This window comes from Poecilia mexicana, unplaced genomic scaffold (genome assembly GCF_051168715.1).
Source record: "Poecilia mexicana isolate PSO_F unplaced genomic scaffold, ASM5116871v1 scaffold_2, whole genome shotgun sequence".
NCBI classification, from domain to species: domain Eukaryota; kingdom Metazoa; phylum Chordata; class Actinopteri; order Cyprinodontiformes; family Poeciliidae; genus Poecilia; species Poecilia mexicana.
Genome location: NW_028263371.1, coordinates 53,928,343 through 53,949,765, shown reverse-complemented (window position 1 = coordinate 53,949,765; position 21,423 = coordinate 53,928,343). Strand labels below are relative to the sequence as shown.

The 21,423-nt window shown below is 38.7% G+C and overlaps 1 protein-coding gene across 1 annotated transcript in view; it reads right to left on the bottom strand.

The window, feature by feature from the left end:
* Positions 1 to 2,554: 2,554 nt before the first annotated feature.
* Positions 2,555 to 21,423, bottom strand: part of efnb2a (ephrin-B2a) — a 34,778-nt gene continuing 15,909 nt past the window's right edge. The window contains exons 3-5 of the mRNA XM_014987113.2: positions 11,835 to 11,927; positions 11,098 to 11,202; positions 2,555 to 7,615 (exon numbers count right to left, since the gene is read on the bottom strand). Of these exons, the coding sequence (XP_014842599.2) occupies positions 7,206 to 7,615; positions 11,098 to 11,202; positions 11,835 to 11,927 (608 nt within the window). The 3' untranslated portion in view covers positions 2,555 to 7,205. The remainder of the gene's footprint in view (positions 7,616 to 11,097; positions 11,203 to 11,834; positions 11,928 to 21,423) is intronic.

Sequence of the window (21,423 nt, the reverse complement as noted above, 5' to 3'; positions counted from 1 at the left end):
CTCCAGGACCGACTTTGGGCACCCCTGACTTACTCTATTTAGTAAGTCAATGTTAAAGGGAGTAGCACTTAGCATTGACTTATGCTAATATATGAGCTACATATTCCCTGATATGCAGCTCGTATGTACATTAATCTACATATTTACTACATTTGGCTTATATGCTTATTTTAGTTTAAGGATATTTTAGCCTTAAACTAAAATAGGCTATAGTTATAAAACTATATAACATATAGTTTTATAAGTAATAAAACTAGCAAACCCACTGTAAAAAAAACAAAACTTTATTAGACAAACAATAGTTACTATATGAAATAAAACTAAACTGCAATATTATCCTGTTTGTTGTTTGTCCAGAACATCCCACAGATGTTCAATTGGACTGTGAACAAATGCAGAATGAGTTGATTCCCACACAAAGCCAAAAATCTGAGCATGCTAATCTAGCAGGCTAGGCCCAGAAGCTTAGCTGGCTGGCTAGCTGGTCGTTTGGCCGTCACAGCTATAATCTTGCTGACTCTGGCTGAGCAGAGAGCTTTGGTGATGAACTGATTTGCAGGTCTGCAGAGGTGGAAGAGAGATGGCAGCCTGCTGGGTTCGTGTCTCTGCCTGGCCATGTTTTGGCAGGACGTTGTCCTGACTCACTGGCAGCAGAGCTGGTTGCACAGGCTAGCTGCCTGAACGTAGCGGCCAAAAAAACAGAGTGACTCACTGGCTTAAGGATAATTTGGCCCTAAGCACAGATAGGGAACATGATCCTGTAATCAGTGTGTCCATATTACATCAGGGAGTGAGCTAACATGGAGACAGCAGATCAAACTTGACTGCAAACACTGCAGCTCTGCGTTAGCTGTTAATGTTGCTACAATATACAGAAACACTGTTGTGAATCCTGCTTTACTTTCATACCAAATCCAAACAGACCTAAAGATTGTTGTCTTCTTGTAGGAGCAAAATACAAATATATAAAACTGTAAGAGTAAGTATTTATCTATATCTGAAAATAATGTCAACTCTTTAAAATCTTATTAGCTATTAGTTCAGGGGTGTCCAGACTTTTTTTTTTGTTACGTGAGCCAACATCATCAACTCAGAGGTGCTGATAATCCAACATTTTATTTTTTTAAACTAAAACATAAAGTTTTGTTGAGAATTTGGTTCCTGGTCAACAATAAACATAACATTTTATTTAAAACAAAGTGTATGATCTTTCTTTCTGTAAGAAGATACAAAACCTCAATAAGTTTCACATTTTCTTTATTTAAAGTTTAAATTTAAAGTTTTAATAGTTTTGTCCTAATTGAATAAAATAAAGTTTCCATCTGCATCAACACCTGAGCTGGTGAGACAAACCTGTATCATTCAGGGTCCATACAAAAACATCTGAGTGACCGCAAATGGCCCTCGAGCCACACTTTGGACACCCCTGGTTCAGTTTTATTGGAAAATTGAAATGAAAGGATCCCAGATACGAACTTTGGTACAGAATAAAAGAAAAAAAGCGTAAATCAGTCACTGAACACTGTGACCAATAAACACCAAAAGCAAGTTTTCCAGAGTTTTGGGTCAATTCATGAATAATTACCTACTTTATTATGTACATATAAATACCTTAATTATATTCTTCTGCACATTCAATTTAAATGCTGAAACATTCATTTTTTTAACATGTTCTGACATCAGAATAGTAAACAATCCAATATGGTGAATGAAACTGCAGATTGTAAAGTGTTAAGATGCTAACATGAATTATACATTTGAATTGGTGACTAGCTAAGTTTGCTTCAGACAGCAAACTTTATTAAATCCAACTAGTGTTAAAACAAAACCTGGTTGCCAGGAGTAACTGTCACTCACGGAAAAAAATATACTTTCTAACGTCTTGTAGCAGCTAGCATTCGCTACAGGAAGGTTTTAGATGAATTTACTCAGCTGCTGTGGGACGACAGGAGGAACTTAGCTTAAGCTAAATCTGGTTCAAAGCATCTTTTATTCATGTTTTTTTGCACATTGCTCCTGTTTTAAGCCAGAGTGCCATCTCCAAACTAGGATCAGCTAGCTAGTGCTAGCTAGGAGTTAGCAACCATAACAAACCTATAAGTAACTTTTTTAGTATGTCCAGCTAAACGAAAGCTAAAGCTGCCATTTTTGAAAGTACTGTTATATTTTAAAACATCTGCGTTCTTTAGCATCATTTGGGCTAAAATTTGTAAGCATCGTTGCTAATGTCTTTGCTGCTGCTGGATTGCTTCCACATTAAGTTCCCATCTCCTTCAGGTGTATTAGGGGCTGGCAACTTCTCACGCAAACACCTGTTTTTTTTTTTTATTTTACAAGAAAAGTATTAATTCTCATTAGTTATAATAACATATCAGTAATTAACAACAGGCCGTAATGAAAAATGCTCTACTACTGGAATATTATGTTATTAGAATCTGGACCATAAAAAGAGAGAAATAAGGCAGTAATAATCTGTAATAAGTGGTAATAAATTGTAAAAAGACAGTAATAAGACGTTATTTTTCAAATTGACAAAGCACTCCTAGACAGCGTGTCCATAGGAAAAACATTTTATTGAAAAACATTTTCAGTTTGTAACAGACTGGTGGAATGTGTGTCATTTATCCTCTTCGAAATTAATTTAAAATTCCGAATTTCAAAATGTCTTTTCTTTTTTTCTTTTTTAATCTTCGTCACAATCTGGGCCATCTGACACTGCGAGGAACGAGGGAGCTGTAACCGTGACATGACGAAATAAAACGGGGCAGACGATAAACGATGCAAATATAATACTGTTACTTACAAACTGGACTGAAATAAAACCATCAACGGAACATAAGAGAGAGAGAGAGAGAGAGAGAAAAAAACAAACTAATTTAATAAATATTTATGGTACACACTTATGGCACAAATATGCAGCAGTCGGTTTGGCAACTTTTCTCTTTTTTCTTTTTTCTAAACCAAATTACCATGGAAACAGTGCAAAACGGGAGGAAGTGGGGAGGACACGGGCTTTCCATAGAGCGCTAGCTAAAATACATAGCAAAAAATTCAAATTTTATACAAAACATCTTACTTTAAGAGTTTATAAAAATGTTTTTTATTGGGTTCTGGTCAATATTTACATAAGCTATTTACCAAAAAAGTAGTATGCTCTGTTTTACTGAAGTGTAATCCACTTTTTCTTTTTTTCATTTACTTTCCTACAAAGGTGAATAAGGCTATTGTAACAACCCAGGATCCATATACAATACAAACATTAATGTATTTACAGGTTCTTACCTACAGAAGTACGGTGCAAATTTACTGAGTCAAGTGACCAAGGGCTGACCATACGAGCAAGGCATTTTACAGTCGCCTGAGGTGCTTCCCTCAGGCCGCCGCGGCGCCGCTACAGCGTTTCAGGCGCTGCAGAGCTGCAGCCAAGCGGCGGCTGAGAAAAGGACGCCAGATTCAAAGAAACTAAGGAGATTGTCAGATTCTGCCGCAGACAGAAAGCAACTAAAAAGCCATTCTTCTGTTTGTGTTTGTGTCTTTTTTTTGTTTTTCGCTTTTCCTCCACCTCTAAATACCTGTCCAGGTTCTGTTACTGATGCTTTGTCATGGTTTCGTTTTTCACAGTTTGCACTACGGCACGTAGTCAACACTGCAAAAACACAAACGATTACGATTACTTTAGTCTAGATTCTACTGGAAACCTCCGAGTACGTTTGAAATGAGACAAAAATAACTTACAAATAACTTTTCTGCAAGAAATAGGAGCTTGTTTTAAGTAGACCTGAAACGATTAATCAAATAAGTTGTGATTAATCGATTGTTAAGACAATTGATTAATTGTTAACTGGAGCGTACAGATTCAAAAAAAGGCCATTTGCTGAAAGGATAAAACAGTCATTGCAGTTATTAAGTCTAAACTGTACAAAAAATATATACATTTAGCAATTAAAATGAAAAACCTTATTTATCCCTAAATACGTTCTACATAGAATCAAATATCATTTTAGCTTCATCTGGTTTAAATTATATAAAAAAAATCTCCTATTAAGCAATTTATGCTATTAAATTATTAATATAGTAAATAATCATCAGCATGTAATACCTTTTTAGCTGCAGATGCATCTTTTGCTACAATCAACACCAAAGAAATGCTGCCTCTGCATTTTAGGCAACGCTATTTTTATTTTCTTAATTGAAAAAGTAACTGAATTGTTTGCTTATTTCATTCCTTTTATGAATGTCTAGTATCATGTAAAAAAACAGGCTTAAGTGGTTTAATGAAAATGTGCAGAATGTACCAATCCGATTACTCGATTAATCATTCAGAATAATCGATTAATCATCAGAATAATCGATTAATCGCCAGAATAATTCATTACTAAAATAATTGTAAGCTACAGCCTTAGTTTCAAGTCAAGATTATTTTATTTATAGTAAGAAATTTTTCCCAAGTGAAATCTGCTGGTGGATCTATTAATGTTTTCATCAATATCAGTTATTGATTTAAAACAAGCTCCTGCATCTTGCTAAAATGTTCATTTTAAGTTAGTTTTGTCTTATTTCAATTGTTCTAAGATTTTGCACTAAAAACTTGACCAAAATATCCAGTAAGTTTTGTTGTTTTTGCAGTAAAAACAGAAAAAAATGTCCAAAAACAAAAACAATAAAAAAAATAAACAGACTCATTTTGTTATGTTGGTTTGTTGTTACATCTTTCAGTGGTTAAGAACACTTTTTTCTTTTAGAATTGATTAAAAAAATAAATAAGAATTGCATATTTGCAGATTTTGTAGCCTCTCAGAGGCACAAACCTCAGATAATACAAGGCTTGGCTTTTTCGGTGAAATCTGATGCTCATGAATCGATGGAGATGCGAACAATGGGCTGATAAATGCTCAGGGAGAGGCCTAAGTCACTGCTGAGATGCTGCATGAAGTCACTGACACGCACACACACACACACACGTGAACACACACATGCATGGGGAACATGGAGGGCGTGTATGAGGAGAATCGGGCACACTGGGAACTTTCCTTTGGGACAAACGGCTACTCTGCACCTTATTTTGGGTTGGGAAAACTCGCAGACGGAGCCGGGACCCGAACCATCCAGATATCAAATAATCAAAACCTAGATTGCATAATGTGCACTTATACCACTTATATATTAAAATTAGTTTCTTCCTCTCCACTCCGCCTGACAACACCTGTGCTCTGTGTCTATCATAAATAAATTTTATCATCTTATTTTTTTTCATCTTTTAATGTCCTTTTTTACTTTTTAAATGTACATATATTGGATGTAAAAAAAGAAAGAGAATTGAAAACTCACATAAAGGAAATGCTAATGGAGGCTGAAAACAGTGAAGGTTTAAGCTGATGTTCCTGTGCTTTACAGAAAAGAATAGGAGAGCACCGGCCAGGCTGAATTTTGGGCCCTTAGGGTACCCTTAGTCATCACCGGACCCCTGGGGGGTCCCGTTACAGTACCTAGAACTGCTTCGCTCTGACCTCTTACAGCAGTAAGGCGAACTGGATTTCTTATTGCCCCTGTGGCGGCCCCGACGGGTCACGGCCGCTCTCCCATATCCGGACGTCGCCGCGTCTCTCTCCGGCGGAGGAGAGTGGAGGGACGAGCGTAAAAAAGGAGGGGTCAAAAGTGCTGCGCTATGCAAGAGAAAAGTCCTCCACCTCCTCCTGTTTTCAACTGAGCTGCTGCCACGCGTGAGCTGCAATGACACATCGGGGAAGAAACGCTATCTGCACTCGAACTATTCCAGAGGATTACGGCGTCGCAGCAGGGCCGCTGCAGACGGGAAACAAAGTAAAGGAGGAGGAAACGTCTGCAATAAAAAATCAGAAATTTCTACATTAATCTCAATGATTTTCTGAGCTAAAAATGTTGAAAATTTGAAAGAAGAAAAACTGAAATTTTCGGATTAATGTAAGAAATTTTCAAGAAATAACTTGGACAATTCCTGGCTCCAAAAGTTTAAAATTTGTGAGAAAAAAGCTCAGAAATTTTGAGTAATTTAAAAAAAAAAACACTTGAACATTTTGTGAGCTTGTAAAGACATGTTCTAGAAAAATACAGCAATTTTCTGACCTCATAAAGTCAAACATTTTGAGTTTCAGAAATTTTCTGAGCTTCGAGTCGAAAATTTTAAAATTTTCAAAGATTTGAACAGAAATGTCCAAATGTTTCTAGAAATTTTCTGACATTAATATTAAATTTTCTGAGATTTTTATAAGAATATTTCAACTTTTGGATTTCAGAAAATTCTGTTTTTTCTATACAATTTCTGAGATTATTCTTTCTCACAAAGTTACGACTGAGCTCAGAACATTCTAAGTCCTTTCTAGAAAATCTGAGATTAATTTCTTTTTATTGCAATATTTTGAATTTGTGAATTCTGAAATTTTTACGTTTTTTTTCCTAGAAAACTTCAGACATTAATCTTTGATTTTTTTTGGCAGAAATTTACTCCTTTTTTTCTACCCATAGTGGCCCTGATACGCCGTCGTAAAAGTATAAAAAACAGATATGAACAAAACCAGTAAATGTGGAACTAAACAAAGAGACTCAATCTTTTTTTTTTCTCTAAACCTTCAAGTAAAACGCGAAATAAAACCGAGCTGAGGATGAGGAGAGATGCTGTGATCGACAACACGTCACTTTGACCCGCGAGTCTGTTTCTGTGCACAGGTGAGTGTTTGTGTGATGGTAGGCATGTGGGTGGACAGGTGAGTGGGTGAAAGTCCCACAGAAGGTCCGGCGTGGGAATCTCTCTGTATCCCGCTGGTAAATCCGCTCAGCTGAGTTCAAGCTCCGCCCACTTCCTGCTTTTTCTCCCATCGTTAAAGTCTCAGTTTCCAAAACAGCAGTCTGTCTTTTCCTCACACTTTCAGAAACTTTCACATCCATAAATCCATCCATCCCACTCACTTAATCCCGGTGGACGAAAACAAAGAAGAGGCTGTCCGTTCCGCTTCCCGGCGAGCGACGGCGGCGGCTTCGCTACTCGTCCCCATCGTCTGCGCCGGCGGTGACCGAACCGGAGCGAAGGGCAAAAACTCAGAGAGGAAACGACTAGTGACGAAACATCAGAGGAGAGGAGGAGGAGGAGTCGACAGAGAGGAAGAGCGGGGCGGTTCGGTTCGCTCCGACCGGGGGCTCGTCCGGGTTCTGCGTTTTCGTTTTCCCGGCCCTCAGACCTTGTAGTAGATGTTGGCGGGGCTCTGCGGCGGCATCTCCTGAACGATGTAGACGGGGTGTCCGTAGTCCCCGCTCACCTTCTCGTAGTGCGGGCAGAAGACGCTGTCAGCAGTCCTGAGCGGGATGATGATGTCGCTGGGCTCCGAGCCGTTGTTGTTGCCGCCGCCGCCGCGTTTGGGCGTGGCCAGCGTGCTGAGCGACAGCGTGGCCGTGTGCTGCGGCGAGTGCTTGCGGTGCCGCCGCCGGTACTTGAGCAGCAGCAGGACCAGCATGACGATGATGATGATGAAGATGACGCTGCCCGAGGCGATGCCCACAAAGATGGCCACCTCGGAGCCGATGGCGCTGGACGATTTCCCGCCGCTGCCGCCGGAGCCGCCGCCGTCTTCTGCTTTGGATTTATCTGGAGGAACAGAGAGAGAGAGCGGGTCAGAACCAACCAGAACTCTGGGACTGATCCAGAACAACAAGTCGAGCAACAAGGCTGTTCAAAGTGCGGCGCGGGGGCCATTTGTAGCCTTCTGAATGACTGGAGTGGGCCCCACAATCCTTGGAAAGCTAAATTTCTACAAAAAAAAAACTCCTTTTAGAAAGAAATGTGGACATTTCTGAGTTTTAAAAGTCAAAAATTTGTATGAAAAAACTCAGAAATTTTGAGACTGATCAAAAATTTTCTAGGAAAAAAATTTCTGGGTTTCAAAAGTTGAAAATTAGCTTTAGATTAATCTCAGAAATTTTCTAGAAAAAAAATTTCCCAAATTTGAAAAGTTCTAAAAGTTTTTTTTTGTTAGTTTGTTATTAATGGACTCCTTTACGATGGTAAAAACGCGCTGTCGTAGAACCTGAATGCAGGAAGGAGAAGGAAACAAAATTTCCTGCTCAGCTGATCTTGAATATTCCTGAAACTTTCCGTCCAAATCGATCATAAACGTTTCAGCCTTTGGTTTGTTGAACATGGATTAGACATCTCTCTGTTAGCAGAGCATTTGGGCCTCAGAACCACTCAGGGGCTTCGCTGTGGCGATGCTGCAGCGATGTCGCGGCGATGCTGCAGCGATGCTGCCGGCCCCGGGCAGAGCCACACGCTCCCAGCCTTCAGTGTTGGATCAGAACCAGAGCGTCCATCGCTGGGAGTCAGAGCACAGCTTGCCTTCCATAATTGATGTTTCATGACCGTATCAAATATTTCTATTTCTCTGCCCCTCTGGGGCCTTTAGCCAGAAAATCAAGTTAGTTTTTATGTCTTTCAAAACGCAATTTATCTGAGTGCAGCTTTCCGGGATCTCCGACCAGCCGCTGATTGCCCTACTTTCAAGGTTGAAGTCTTTGCTGAATTTGAATAGGAGCGGATCAGATGTAACTTTTTTAAACAAAAGCTAGAAGAGTTTCACTCCGAGCTGCTGCTCCGTTTTAAGCAACATGCAACAGGAAGCCAGAGCTGGGGGACTTCAAAATAAAAGATCTGACTCAGATTTATATGTGAGGTTTATGACGGAGTATTTATTGAGCTGCAGGTGCTTTTTGTTTAGTTACAAGAATAAAGTCATGATATTTGCAAAATCAGTGATTCTTGAGAATAGGGACAAAACAGGTCCTATGGATAAAGCACAAAATTTGAATAAAATATACACAAAATATAATTTTTTCAAATATCTGACTAAACTAACCTGGGTCGTGTGAGCACAACAATGTATATTTTCCAGGTATTTGCTGAATATTTTTTTATTTTAAACATTGTAGTCGGTGGAGGATGCCTGTAAAAGCCCTTGTCCAGGAGCAGAACTCAACACATTATAATAGTTTAAAATAATTAAAGAAATACTAAAATTATATATTGTGACAATAAAGTATAAGTAGTCATATAAATAATTATAGAGGTATCAATAAATTGAATTAAAAATCATTTTTATATATTTTCCAATACCATTGAAATTTGTCCCTAGTTTTTGTCAACACCGTCAGACATGAAAAGAATGTAAAAAAAAAAAAAAAAAATCAGGCATTATTGGGGGGCACCAGAACTTCTGAGGACCCCATGACCCCATTATTGGGTAATATATTCATTTCTTGTAATATTCTCATCATTTCTGACTTTCAAAAGTTGATCATTTTTGTCTTCTGACTCCCAAGTTTTTATAGAAAATGTATGTGATTAATCTGAAAATTTTAGTTTTCAAGCAAATTTTCATAATTTCTTTTTTTTGTGCAATTTTTTCATTGAAAATTTTTAAATTTGGAAATAATCAAGTTTTTGTTTAGAAAACTTCTGAGATGAATCTCAAAATTTTTGAGTTTTTCTAGCAATTTTTCAACTTTTTTAACTCAGAAATATTCCAAAGTTGAAACCAAGAAATATCAACGTTTTTTCTAGTAAATTCCTGAGATCGACCTAAAAAATTAATCTCAAAATTTCTAAGATTCTTAGCAAAATTTTAACTTTTGGAGCTCAGAGATTTTCATGTTTTTTTCTAGAACATTTCTGAGATTAATCTAAAAGTTTTTTGAGTAAATTTTGGCAGAATTTTATTCCTTTTTTCCTACATAGTTATATTTTATAAGGTGGAGCCCCACTTCCTAAGCAGCTTTTTAAAAGTGTAGCTTAACCTTCATTCCAGTTTTCTTCAGGTGGATCTCTCCTCTCCCAACAGATCCCAAAAACTGACACACTCTCCATCGACAGAAACAAGAGTCACATTTTTGTTATCTAATGTTGCAAATATTTAAACCCTTTCCTTCTGTTTTGTCTGAAATAAATAATGAATATTCCTCAGTTTAATTTCCTGGGCTGTAAAGGCCCTTGATTGGTTTTATTTCAGTTGTTGTTTTTTCAGAGATCCAGGGGAGCGTTTATGTGGGTCAGCCTGCATTCGTCCCCAGGCACTTCCTGCTTCTCGTGGAGGAAATTACTGCTCCTGATTTTCTTACACAGAGATTTTTGAGCTGCAATCCAATAGCAGCGATAGGAGACGCGCAAACGAAGCCTCTCGACCCGAAACAAGCCCGTTTCTGTGCGCCGTAGACGGCAGACGGCGGCCGGATCGTTTTCCTGAAAATGTCACCTTAAAGCTGAAAGGCGAGCGGCCAGGAGACACCTTAGAAGGACCAGAGATGCTTATCGGTTTTATAGGCAACATTCAATTACCGGCTGATGATTCGCTGACCTTTCTGTTACCCACACACACACACGCACGCACGCACACACACACACACACACACACACACCCACACACGCACACACACCCAGACACCACTGATTTATTTTGTGCAGCTCCTTGACCATAACTCCGGAACGACGGAGTTTTAGGGCCATTTAAGGGAAAAAAAGGATCAAATTTCCACCAAAAATAAATAAAACAGAAATTTTGAGATTAAACTCAAAATTTTTCTAGGAAAAAACAAGGAAATTTCTGCATTGGAAAATTAAAAAATTAGCTATTAAAGATCTCAAATATTTTGAAATTACTCTCAGAATATTTCTAGAAAAAAAACTAAATATCTGAGTTTGAAAAGTCAAAAGTTTAGTACAAAACTCAGAAAATTTTAAATTAATGTCAGAAATTTTCTAGAAAAAAACTTTCAAAAGTCGAAATGTTCAACTTTTAGGAAAATATGAGTTTGAAAAATCAAAGATTTGCTAGAAAAAAAATCTCAGAAATTTTACAGAAATAAACTAAAATATTTTTGAGTTTCAAAAGGCAAAAAATTTTCAACTTGAAACTCAGAAATTACAAGAAGAAGAAAAACACAAAAAAAACTATTCCAGCTCTTCCTCATTAGAGCAACTTTTTCTTGAATTTTTAAGATGCTGTTGTAGTAAAATTGAATCTTTATTCCCCAAAGCTTATGAGTTTATTCTTATAAATTAAAATTAGAAACCGGGCCCACCTCGTGTCTGCTGGACTTCGTTGTTCTCCCTGTCGTCCTCCGGCAACCCGGGCTTGTAGGGCGTTCTGGTGGGAATGTCTTTGGGTGAAACGGGGTCAGACGGATCTGAAAGAACAACATGGACATGGATTAGCAGGCAATCAATCAATCAATCAACCAATCAATCAATCAATTCCCCCATGGGGACAAATCAAGCATCTATCTTTAAAGACACATCAGTAGCTGCTACCTGTATCGCCTGTCAATATGTATCAATTAACTCGCATTCATTACAGTTTTTTTAAGGTGCCACACAACTTTTAGCCAGTGGTTTTAAGGTGGAGCAGCATTAATAATGGCGTCGCTTCTTGTTTTAATGGGATTAAAAATGACGATAAATCACCAGATTTCAGCCTAATTTCACAGATTGGATTTATCCTCAACCTGAGCTGGATCTGGTGGAACCATTAGCTCCGGATCAGGAGAATACTGGAGCTGCTCGCGCTCCTGACGCGACACTCTCAGGGTGCACAAACACTGCATCTGCTGGGCTATGAATCATGGGAATTATACATGTAAACTAGATTAGCATATGTGTATGGAGTGCAGCTGACAGCGTGTGAGAGCAGCTGTAATGTGTGTTTGTGTATGCATTGGGTTGGCTGGATTACAGCCCCAGGTGTCATGGAGACGACGGAGCCGCCTCCTCTGACCTTGTTCGGAGTGCTGCACATCGCCTGCAGATGCTGAATACTCACTCTGCCCCACTTTCATGACTATCTTCATGGACTTGGTCTTGCAAACGCCCCCTTCCTGGTTGTCGATGCCCTCCATGGTGCCGTTGGATGTAGCTGCAGGGGGAAACGGAGAGAAGCTCGGGGTCATAACGGGCGGAGGGCAGAAGGGTTGCCAGGTCTGACTGATAGTTTCCATCCCAAACACAAAGCAAACCAACTCCAAAAACACCAGCTGCTAATGAAACTCACAGTTAAAAGCACCAGATGTAGTCATACATATAAACGTAAATGTCATCGACATTGCAGAACGTTTTTGGTTGTAATTTATTACTTTCTGAGCAGAACCAGATCCCACTGTGTCAGCTAAGAGTCTGAACTCTTTGAACACAAACAGATTTTGTGTTTTTTGTGTCTCTGTCCTTTTCAATCATGCTTAACCAATGACTAATCAAATTAACTAATACGATAAGTGCAAGAGTGTGGCATTTTACGAAAAGTTTTGTGCTTTTCTGCCACCCATGACAACTATTTCCAAAGAATTTCCTCTGAACACTTTCTAGAAACTCGCCAGATGTTGGTAAAAGTGGCACAAATGGTAACAATCCACCCACAGTTTTCTTTCTAGCCCAAAATGTTCAAAATAAGTCAAATTGGTAAGAAAACTGCCCAATCTGGCAACACACTGCAAAGTGAAGTCACGCTTGCAGCATCCCGCAAAAAGCAGCTTACCAAAGATGACTAGCATTGGTGTTAGCTGTCAGGTTGTCAACATAACGCACTAGAGATATAGAAGAAAAATGGACGCTACAAAAACTAGAGAACAAGATCAGAAAAAAAGTTTTAATTAAGAGAAAAAAACTGCGATGGAGAGGGAAGTAGGTCAGCTACTTATGCTAGCTTGACTTTGATAACTTCACCACGTAGATGTGCTGTGGAATTCTGTGAGTTTCAATTCAGTAAGCAAAAATTTTAAAATATGCTAAACTCTGACAGATCATCAGCAGAAATTAGCTAACTAGCCTCCGTGTAGCTGTTGTCGGGTCTGAGAGCGAGAAGAACAGAAGAATACAGTGGTTCTGAGTTATTCTTCAACATTATTTTCCTCTTTGTTGTGGCACTGCACTAAATTAATAACATCTCCATGTTTTATTTTGCTAACAAAACAGTTCTACCGCGGCAGCCCGGCGATGGACGGCAGGTAAAAGAATCGTCTTTTCACCTGCCAGCGTTTTGCACATGCGCGAAATTTCTGGATGCAAACAATAAAATTCAACTTGTCTATGTGGAGATACATGTGAGGGGAAACAGATCCTTCCTCCAAGGAAGGATATGAGTCACTCCCCTTTAATAAAATCACAGTTTGCCTGTTCATCACCTCGGCCGCTTCTCTCCGGTGGAATATTTCACATCCCCTGAAGTCAATTAGCCTGAGTAATTGTGACTGTAATATGTCTAACTGCGCTGATGGGCCTTATGAAGGAGGCTGTTAGAGGAGCGGAGAGAGGGCGGCGATGACAGCAGACATGTTGGCAGGCTGCGGTGGACTCAGCGCTTTATTGTGAATTAGTGCTAACGACACCCAGGAGAGCGGTGGCCGCTTATTAAAGAAGACGTTTTTTTTTATTTGAAAAGCCTAAAATTGCTCAGATCTGAAAAGCAGACTCAGTTAGCGGGTTTAAAGGAGACTGAGACGGGCTGATGGGACAAAGAGAGCAGAAGCAGATAAGCAGACGGACAACGAAGCTACCGAGATTTTAATAACTTTTCAGCAACAACAAAGAAACAATCTATGGTTTTTATTTGTATTGTGGTTGAATTTATCCGTCTCAAATGTTTTCTGGCTTACAATTTGGATAGCTAACAAGAAGAGCATAGACGTTAAAAATGAGCTAACAGACGCTACCGCTAAATAGCAGCTATTAGCTGTAGCCTCAACTGACAAAAGTGCTAACTGACAGAAAAAACAAACGACTAAAAACAATTATTAAAATGGAAATAAAAGCAGCACACAAACAAAACCATGAATGAAATAGATTGTGAAATTCATAAACAAAAAAAAGAAAAGAAAAAGAAAATTACCCTTCAAAAAATATTGAAGGATCTGGAACTCAAAGACATTTTAAATATCCAGAATAAATAAACAAAACAACAAATAAAATTAATTCTAAATATTTTTTAAAAAGTGCTAGCTGAAACCATCATCAAGTTTTTGGTAGAAGAGAGAAAAGAGAAAAACAATAAATCATGCAAATGTAATTTTTTTTATTAATTGATTAATTGGTTATAAAGGAAGAGGATAGGAGGAATCAGGATGTTTTCTGAGTGACAGGAGGAGTCACTTTGGGGAAAATGTGCAAAAGCTCCACCTTTCTGCTCATTTGCTGCCCCTAGAGGTGAGTTGATGGAAGTGCGTCCATATTAGATCATAAGTGAGTTGTGGGGGGCGGTGGGGGCAGCAGGGCTTGTGGTCTATCAGGTCAGTAACACAGAGGCTAACGAGCTGCCAGAGCTTAGAGGCCTGGCCTCTCGCCAGCGCTCAGTGGCCCGCATTCACATCCAGCCGCCCCACCCACTCCTCTCCTCCGCTTTGCTTCCTCTCTTCCCTTCCTATCTGCCCATCGGACCTTTCGGATCCCACCTCCATCTATCGCGGCTGGGATTCAGTTTCTCCTTTTCTCCCTCCCTGCTGCTACCAATCATCTTGATCTGAATCCTCCTGCCTCAATAAGACGGTGATGTTAGCGGACGCGTAGCGCATGCTAACGAGGACGGGGCTCCTCGTCTCGCTGACCTGAAGCACATTACGGACAAAGCTGCTTAAAGGATCCCACCCCCCACTCTTCCTCTGCGTGTTTGTGTGTTTTCCTTCATAAACCTGTTAGCAAAACACACGACAATCCGGCAGGGACGCCCCGAACATCTTAACGGCAGAGAAGCGTTGGGAAGGGGTCAGAGTTCACGTGGCGGGAAAGAAAACATTTCCCCCTTCACAGAGGCTTCGGTTTCTGCAGAAAAATCAGCGACATTTTCAACTTTAAATTCCCGTTTTCCCATTTAAATGCGGGATAAAAACACAGCGGGGTCGGTGCCAAGGCTGCAGTCCCGGCGGGCCTGACTTGGATTTAAACAGAATGTGATTGTTGAATCGGCTCAGGCTGGCTGAATGACTTGGCCCTCCTCGGTCCAGTCAGACGGGGCCAAGCTGGAGCGGCCGGCAGGCGAGCTGGAAAGAGTTAACCGACTAATCCCAGCCCCTCCGAAATGGATTTAGGTAAAACTCCAGGAAGAGAGCAGGAAAAATAAAACATTTCATTCATTTGCTTCATTCATTCACAGGAATACCATGATCCACATTTTGTTGACTCTGATTTTATGCCATTCTGACTGAGTTATTTTATGTTTATTCCATATATTTAATCAAATGCTGCTACATCTTACAATATTTAATAATTTTACAGTGAATATTAGAAAAAAAACTGGTTTAAAAAATGTATCACATTATAAGTGTTCATATCCATAGATAAACAGTTATTGATTAGTTTTTTGTTTTAAATATCTCAAATAATCCAAATTGGATGCATGAAATTTCCTGTTTTATCCACAGTTTTCACTTCACACTGTTTTTTTTAAATTTTATTTTAAGCTGTTGTGGAGAAACCTTAAACTGCTGCTGCACCACTTACTCAAGAGGTTGTTGCTAGGTAACCACAGAGTGAGTGAGTTGCTAGGTAACCACAGAGTGAGTGAGTTAGTTGAGTGTAAAACTATTTTTAGAATCTGCTACTACCATATTTAACCCAAAAATTAAACCCATTGATTTATTTATTCTACTCCACTATTTCTATGTGATAAAAGAAATCATCTTACGCCACTGATTTAATCCAAATGTAATAAAAAACACAAGATCTGAGGTATTTTTTATATATAAAACTTCCTTTATAATTGTTAAATTCATGCCCGATCTGAGCAGGAGTTGTAATAGTAGCGACTACGAGAGAAAAAGATGGTTTTTAAAAATTATAAGGTTATTTTCAACATTAACGCAACTTTAATGTGAGGTTAGCTTGTAGAAACAGTTGATGCTAACGTTAGCACCTGCCATCATTGCTAACAAAAGGGCTACTCTGACAGAAAGAGAGAAAAAAGGAGGAAGAAAGTTCAGAAGGAATCAGAGAGACAAAGAGAAAGTAGGAGCGAAGGAAGGAAAGAAAGACAGAAAGAAACAGATTGGTCCTAAGCAGATCCTAGCATATATCTGTGAAAGTGAAAATCATGAGAGGTAAATCCTAAAATAAGCAGAATGAAGAAACGAATGTGTTTAAAATCCTGGACGCATCAACCTCCTCGGCTTTCTCTGAGTTCAGTTTCATTTTCTCCTGTTTGACAAATCAAGAAGGCAGAAAATCAGCCACTTTAACACGACAGTCAATTGTTTTCGGATAGAGACTTCCTAAAACGCCTTCCTGTCTTTTGTACCATAAAATAGAAAAACCCAAATTGGAAAATCGACATAATTTCTTCACATTATAGAAGAAATTCATATTAAACTTGTGATCAGTTTGAATTGACCTAATAAAACCGAGCTGCCATGTTTCCTGTGCAGGGACAGATTTACAGGGATGCGGGCCCCTGGGCAGGAGACACTTTTGGCCCCCATCCACTAAGAAAAACTTATTTTTACTAACGGAAATGACAATAAATTAGTAGGTAAAAACTATACATCGGCAGGTATGAACTGATTCAGTTTAATAACTCCATGTTGTTTCCAAAGAAATTGACTGTAACTTCATAATTTACTTACTTTACTTTTCATAATTTACTTGTCAAAGTCATAAAGTACTTGAATATTGTCAATATGCATAACAATCTCAAGGATATTAACACAATTCACCTAATTTGGACCTATGAGTTTTCTATAAAGTACAATGTTTACAAAACCTGCAATCATTAAAGAAAATGCAAAAAAACTAAATCTTACCAAGTACTTTTGTCTACTTTCTAGTACAAATATCTTAGTAGACTTGAAATAAGACAAAAGTATGAATAACTTTTCAGCAACATATAGGAGCTTGTTATAATTCCTTAATTCAGCAGGGCAATGAGCCGTTACCTAGCAACCCCAGCCACGCCCAGCCCGTCGCCTAGCAACCCAATTATAGTTCCGCTGGCAGATTACTTCAACAAGACATTTTTCACATGTTGTAAGTGAAATAATCTGCTAATGGAACTGGCATTTTTTCATCAATATTAAGAAATTATTGACTCTAAACAAGTTCCTATATTTTGCTGAAAAGTTATTTGTGAGTTAGTTAAAATGTAATAAGATATTTGCACTCGAAACAAGGCCAAAAAAATAAACACTTGGTGAGATTTTGTGTTTTTGCGGTGAAGAAGAAAAGAAAAACTTTGAGGCCCCCCAAAACATTGGCGCCTTGGGCTGCTGCTTTCTAAAGTCTGGCCCTGTTCCTGTGTGCAACCAGCACACAATGCTGCACCAAAAGACGATGACGGGTCAATAACTACTGGCAGCCTTTCAGATCGGATCAGAACAGAGGGGGCGTCCTGATGGACAGAACCAGGATGGATTCGTGGACGGTGATCTAAACGCGGAGCGTGAGGACATCACCACAGAGCGGAGGTTACAGGCTGGTTAATGCCCGTCACGGCGGTGCGCGGTAATCGGCCGTGACAGCAGGCGCCTTCGGTCCCTTTCAGGACCCCTGCGACCCCCTGAGAGAGCCGGGTCACCGTGAATACCAAAGCTGCCCAACAACCATCTCTAATCAGCAGGAAAAAAAGGGAAAAAACCCACTTAGAACCTATTGTTTGGATCCATTTGGGTTGAATTTAACATCCAATTAGTGCGGCACTGAAAGGAGTTTATTTAATTAAAGGTGCAGAAGAAGAAATGCCTGTGAATATTTCCCACACTGGGACTACAGCTGATTCATCCACACAAGCATTTAATGTCCGTAGCTGAGTTTCCACTACAATGTCTGAGAAACTTTGTTGAAGGAAACCCCCGCAGTTCTGCGATGTTTCTGTTAAAAAAAGAAACGCAATTAAAATCAGGCGTGAATAAGTTACTAAAAACGCATCATCCTTTTACCACTTCCTGTCATCTTCTTTGTGGTTTCTGCCAGTAGTAACATCCGGTTGTTGATCATGTGACTCGTGTGATGCAAAAAAATGTCACCATAATTTTAGAAATGTTTCCATTACAAATGTGGGCAAAACTTTGTCAATATTCCGCTAATGTCGAAAAAGAAAACAGGATACTGGTGCACAAGAATAGTGTGATGTGAAAAAAGTGTTTCTATTGCAGTGTTGTGAAATAATTTAATCACATTTGATCGCATCTCACCCTTGCACACAAACATGAGTTTTTTCCAAATCGTCTTGTTTCCATTCAGCAAATTTATTTTTGTTATTCCAATTTGCTTAAGTCTTATGGTCAATGGAAACTGATCCTGTGAATTAACCAAAAAAGGCCCATTTTATTCCTTGCAGCTCTCAGGTTCTGTTGCGACTCAAGGAAAAACTGGTCAGATTTCCCTCCGACTGTCGCTGCAGCTTCGTCCTTCTCCTGCCCTCCTCTTCCTCTCTTTAGCTCTCTTTCCTCGCCCCTCCTCACCCTCGTTAGCTCTCTTTCGTCACTCTCTCTGGCCCCTTTCCCTCTTTATTCATCCCTCTCTTTCTCTCTCCCTTCTCCTCGGCGCACGTAATCATCCGGCTCGCTCATCTCTCGGCTTCGGGCCACGCTGCCGCAAAGGATCACATCAAGCCCGTCTGCACTCGACTGTGGCACCATTGTGCACTTTAAAAAACAGAGACATACACGACAAATCCGCCCGAAAACGGAAACGGCGTCGCTTTCCGTACGTCATCGACGCTTGCTGATTTGAAATGAAAAAAGCCCTGAAGTGTTGGCAGCCAACTCAAAGGAGGCAACGTTAATCCAATCGGTCGAGCCTCAGATCCGCACAAGTGATGTGAGGCTGATTGTGTGGAGAAATGGAGGATTAAACGCCGCTTAATTAATTACGTATTGAGTGCTCACTCCAAGAGACTAATGAAACCCTGGCGGTGAACTTTTCTGAGGAGCTGTCACAGTCTGATGGGTCCTGGATGGCGCTGTCAAGAACCGAAACACACACACACGCACACACACATCAGCAGCAGTGGTTGGTCTATTTTAGCTGAGAAATTACAGCTTAATTATAGAAAAATCTGCAATATCGTCACTGCCTTTCAACACAAATGGAGAGAAAAGATGTAGAAACAGCACCCCCTCAGGCCAACAGCGGAATTACGTCAATGACAATAAGAATTTAGATTCACAGATCAAACGATTCCCTTTCAGGTTAATGTTTTGGAGAAATTTGAGCTAAATGATGCTGTTTTTTTTTTAACTCTTTCTGAAGTATTTAAAAAATGCTCTTCTGAGAAGTGAATTTTCTGTAAACAAGTCAACATTTACCCCCAAAGGTGAGGACATGGTGACTGCCGTGTGTGAACAAAGAGAACATTCACCGCGATTTCCTTTTAGGTTTTTGATCCCATCATATTGCTCTGGCTTCTCTAGCTGCTCATTTCTGGAACAAACAATAAAAATATTTAATTATTGTCATTTTATGCTTATGCTTACAATAATGTGATGGATGTCAGGTTGAATGAATAAATAGTCTCTGCTCCAGTGTTTCAATGAATGCTTTCGTGTTTCGAGACGAGTTTTTAACATGACAAAGTATTTTTAAATAGCGCTCTACTGAGAAATGACTCTTCTATAAATAAGTCAAGATTTACCCCCAAAGGTGAGGACATGGTGACTGCTGTGTGAGAGCACATGTTCACTGTGGGATTCTGTTATTAATTATGCATCTTTCAGGTCTACAAACACAAGCTAACATAATGAAAAAGTTCATCAAGACATAGAGAAAAACAGTTTAATCTTTCCCAGTAGTACCTTTCCCTCAAAGGTGAGAACATGGTGACCGTCGTGTGTGAGCAGAGAGAAAGTTCACTATTAGAACCTCTTATTAAAAATAAATTCCTCTCAATTCTCATTAAGCTTTAAACAGTTAAACCATTAAAGCTTCAGGATTGTACTATTTTTTGCAGTGTAATTCCCTCTGAAATAACAGTACAGGTATTGACTTTAATCTGTGAGTGACAATTTATTTAGCTAGTCTTTAATAAAGACTTTATTAAGGGGTAACCATCCTTGTTTACTGCTATAAAAGTGGCTGAAATTTCTATTTACTTTGCTTTCTTACAGCTAAGGCTGGAAGTTGTGATGAGACGGGCTTTCCTGGAAATTCAGACAAACTAAAATATAGTTTATGAGAATGAATAGAAGAGCATTAATTTAATTTAACAGATGTAAATAAACAGAGTTAATATATGACTTACTCTCTAGGATAACTGGTTTATAATGACATGAGCTTTTCTTTTTTTTAATCATTCTAAATTTAGATTCAAAATTAGTTCTCATAAAGTTTGAACTAACATAATAAGCTCAGTCTTATTAGCTGACAATAGTTTCTAGATTGGTTCAGACTTTCACACGAAACCTATAAAAACAGCAAAGTAGAACTTGTTGTTCTTTACAGGTTTTGCAGAGAAAACTGAGACCGGTAGAGCCAGTTCAGGACTCAAATATATTTTTAAAAAATGGTCCTTACTCTTGCATTGCAACCTGCCAGACAAGATATTTCAGCTAATGAAGTGTTTCAAAGCAAATAAATCAAAAAGCAACACGCAACTGAATCGTCACGTTGCACAGGTAACAAATTAATCATCAGAAAAAGGGATTCCTTCTGTTTATTCTTATTATTATAGATGAATGTTTTAATCAATCATATTTTATCAGATTTAGGACTCCATAAACAATCTGAAGAGATTGAGGAGAGATCAATATAGCTAAAAGCTAAAATACAGGTCACAGTGACAATAACAATCTTCAGTGTGGAAGTCAGTAGAGAGAAAAAAAGACTCAAAATTCACTATTTTCAGAGCCGTAAAATGTTTAGAGGAAACATAAAATCTTGTTTACATGTAGCCATATTGGCTGCTCATTCAGGCTGCTAATTTAGCAGCTATGCTAATAATGCTAAGTGCTAATAGAAGATTCCAAGGAGAGCTTAAAACATAAACTATTTTTTTTCTTTGTTTTGAAATGATAGAGATATAAATGCAGAGCAGTTTTATCTTTTCATTTTCTTAAAAAACTGAAACTAGTGTGTTTTTTATAAATACTTAATATTATATTGATAAATGTGTCAATAGGTGCTTATGTTCAATAAAGTTAATATTTATTGTTATCTGATTAGCTCCAATAAAAATATTTTGAAAACGAAAATGCAGAGCGAATAAAATGTTTCAATCATCAATTCCAGCAGGACTGCTATGAGTTTCTATATTTAGAGTAAATGAATTTAAAAAGCTTAAGGCTGTTATTTATAGCACCCAAATCTGAGAGATTAACATGGTGAACAAAAATTAGCCACAAAATCTCTGATCGGTGAATCTTTAATTATGTAAAACAGAAAACTGCACCAGAGCACTAATTTATTTTAATTATAATCTCTTAAATAATGAGGAATAAATC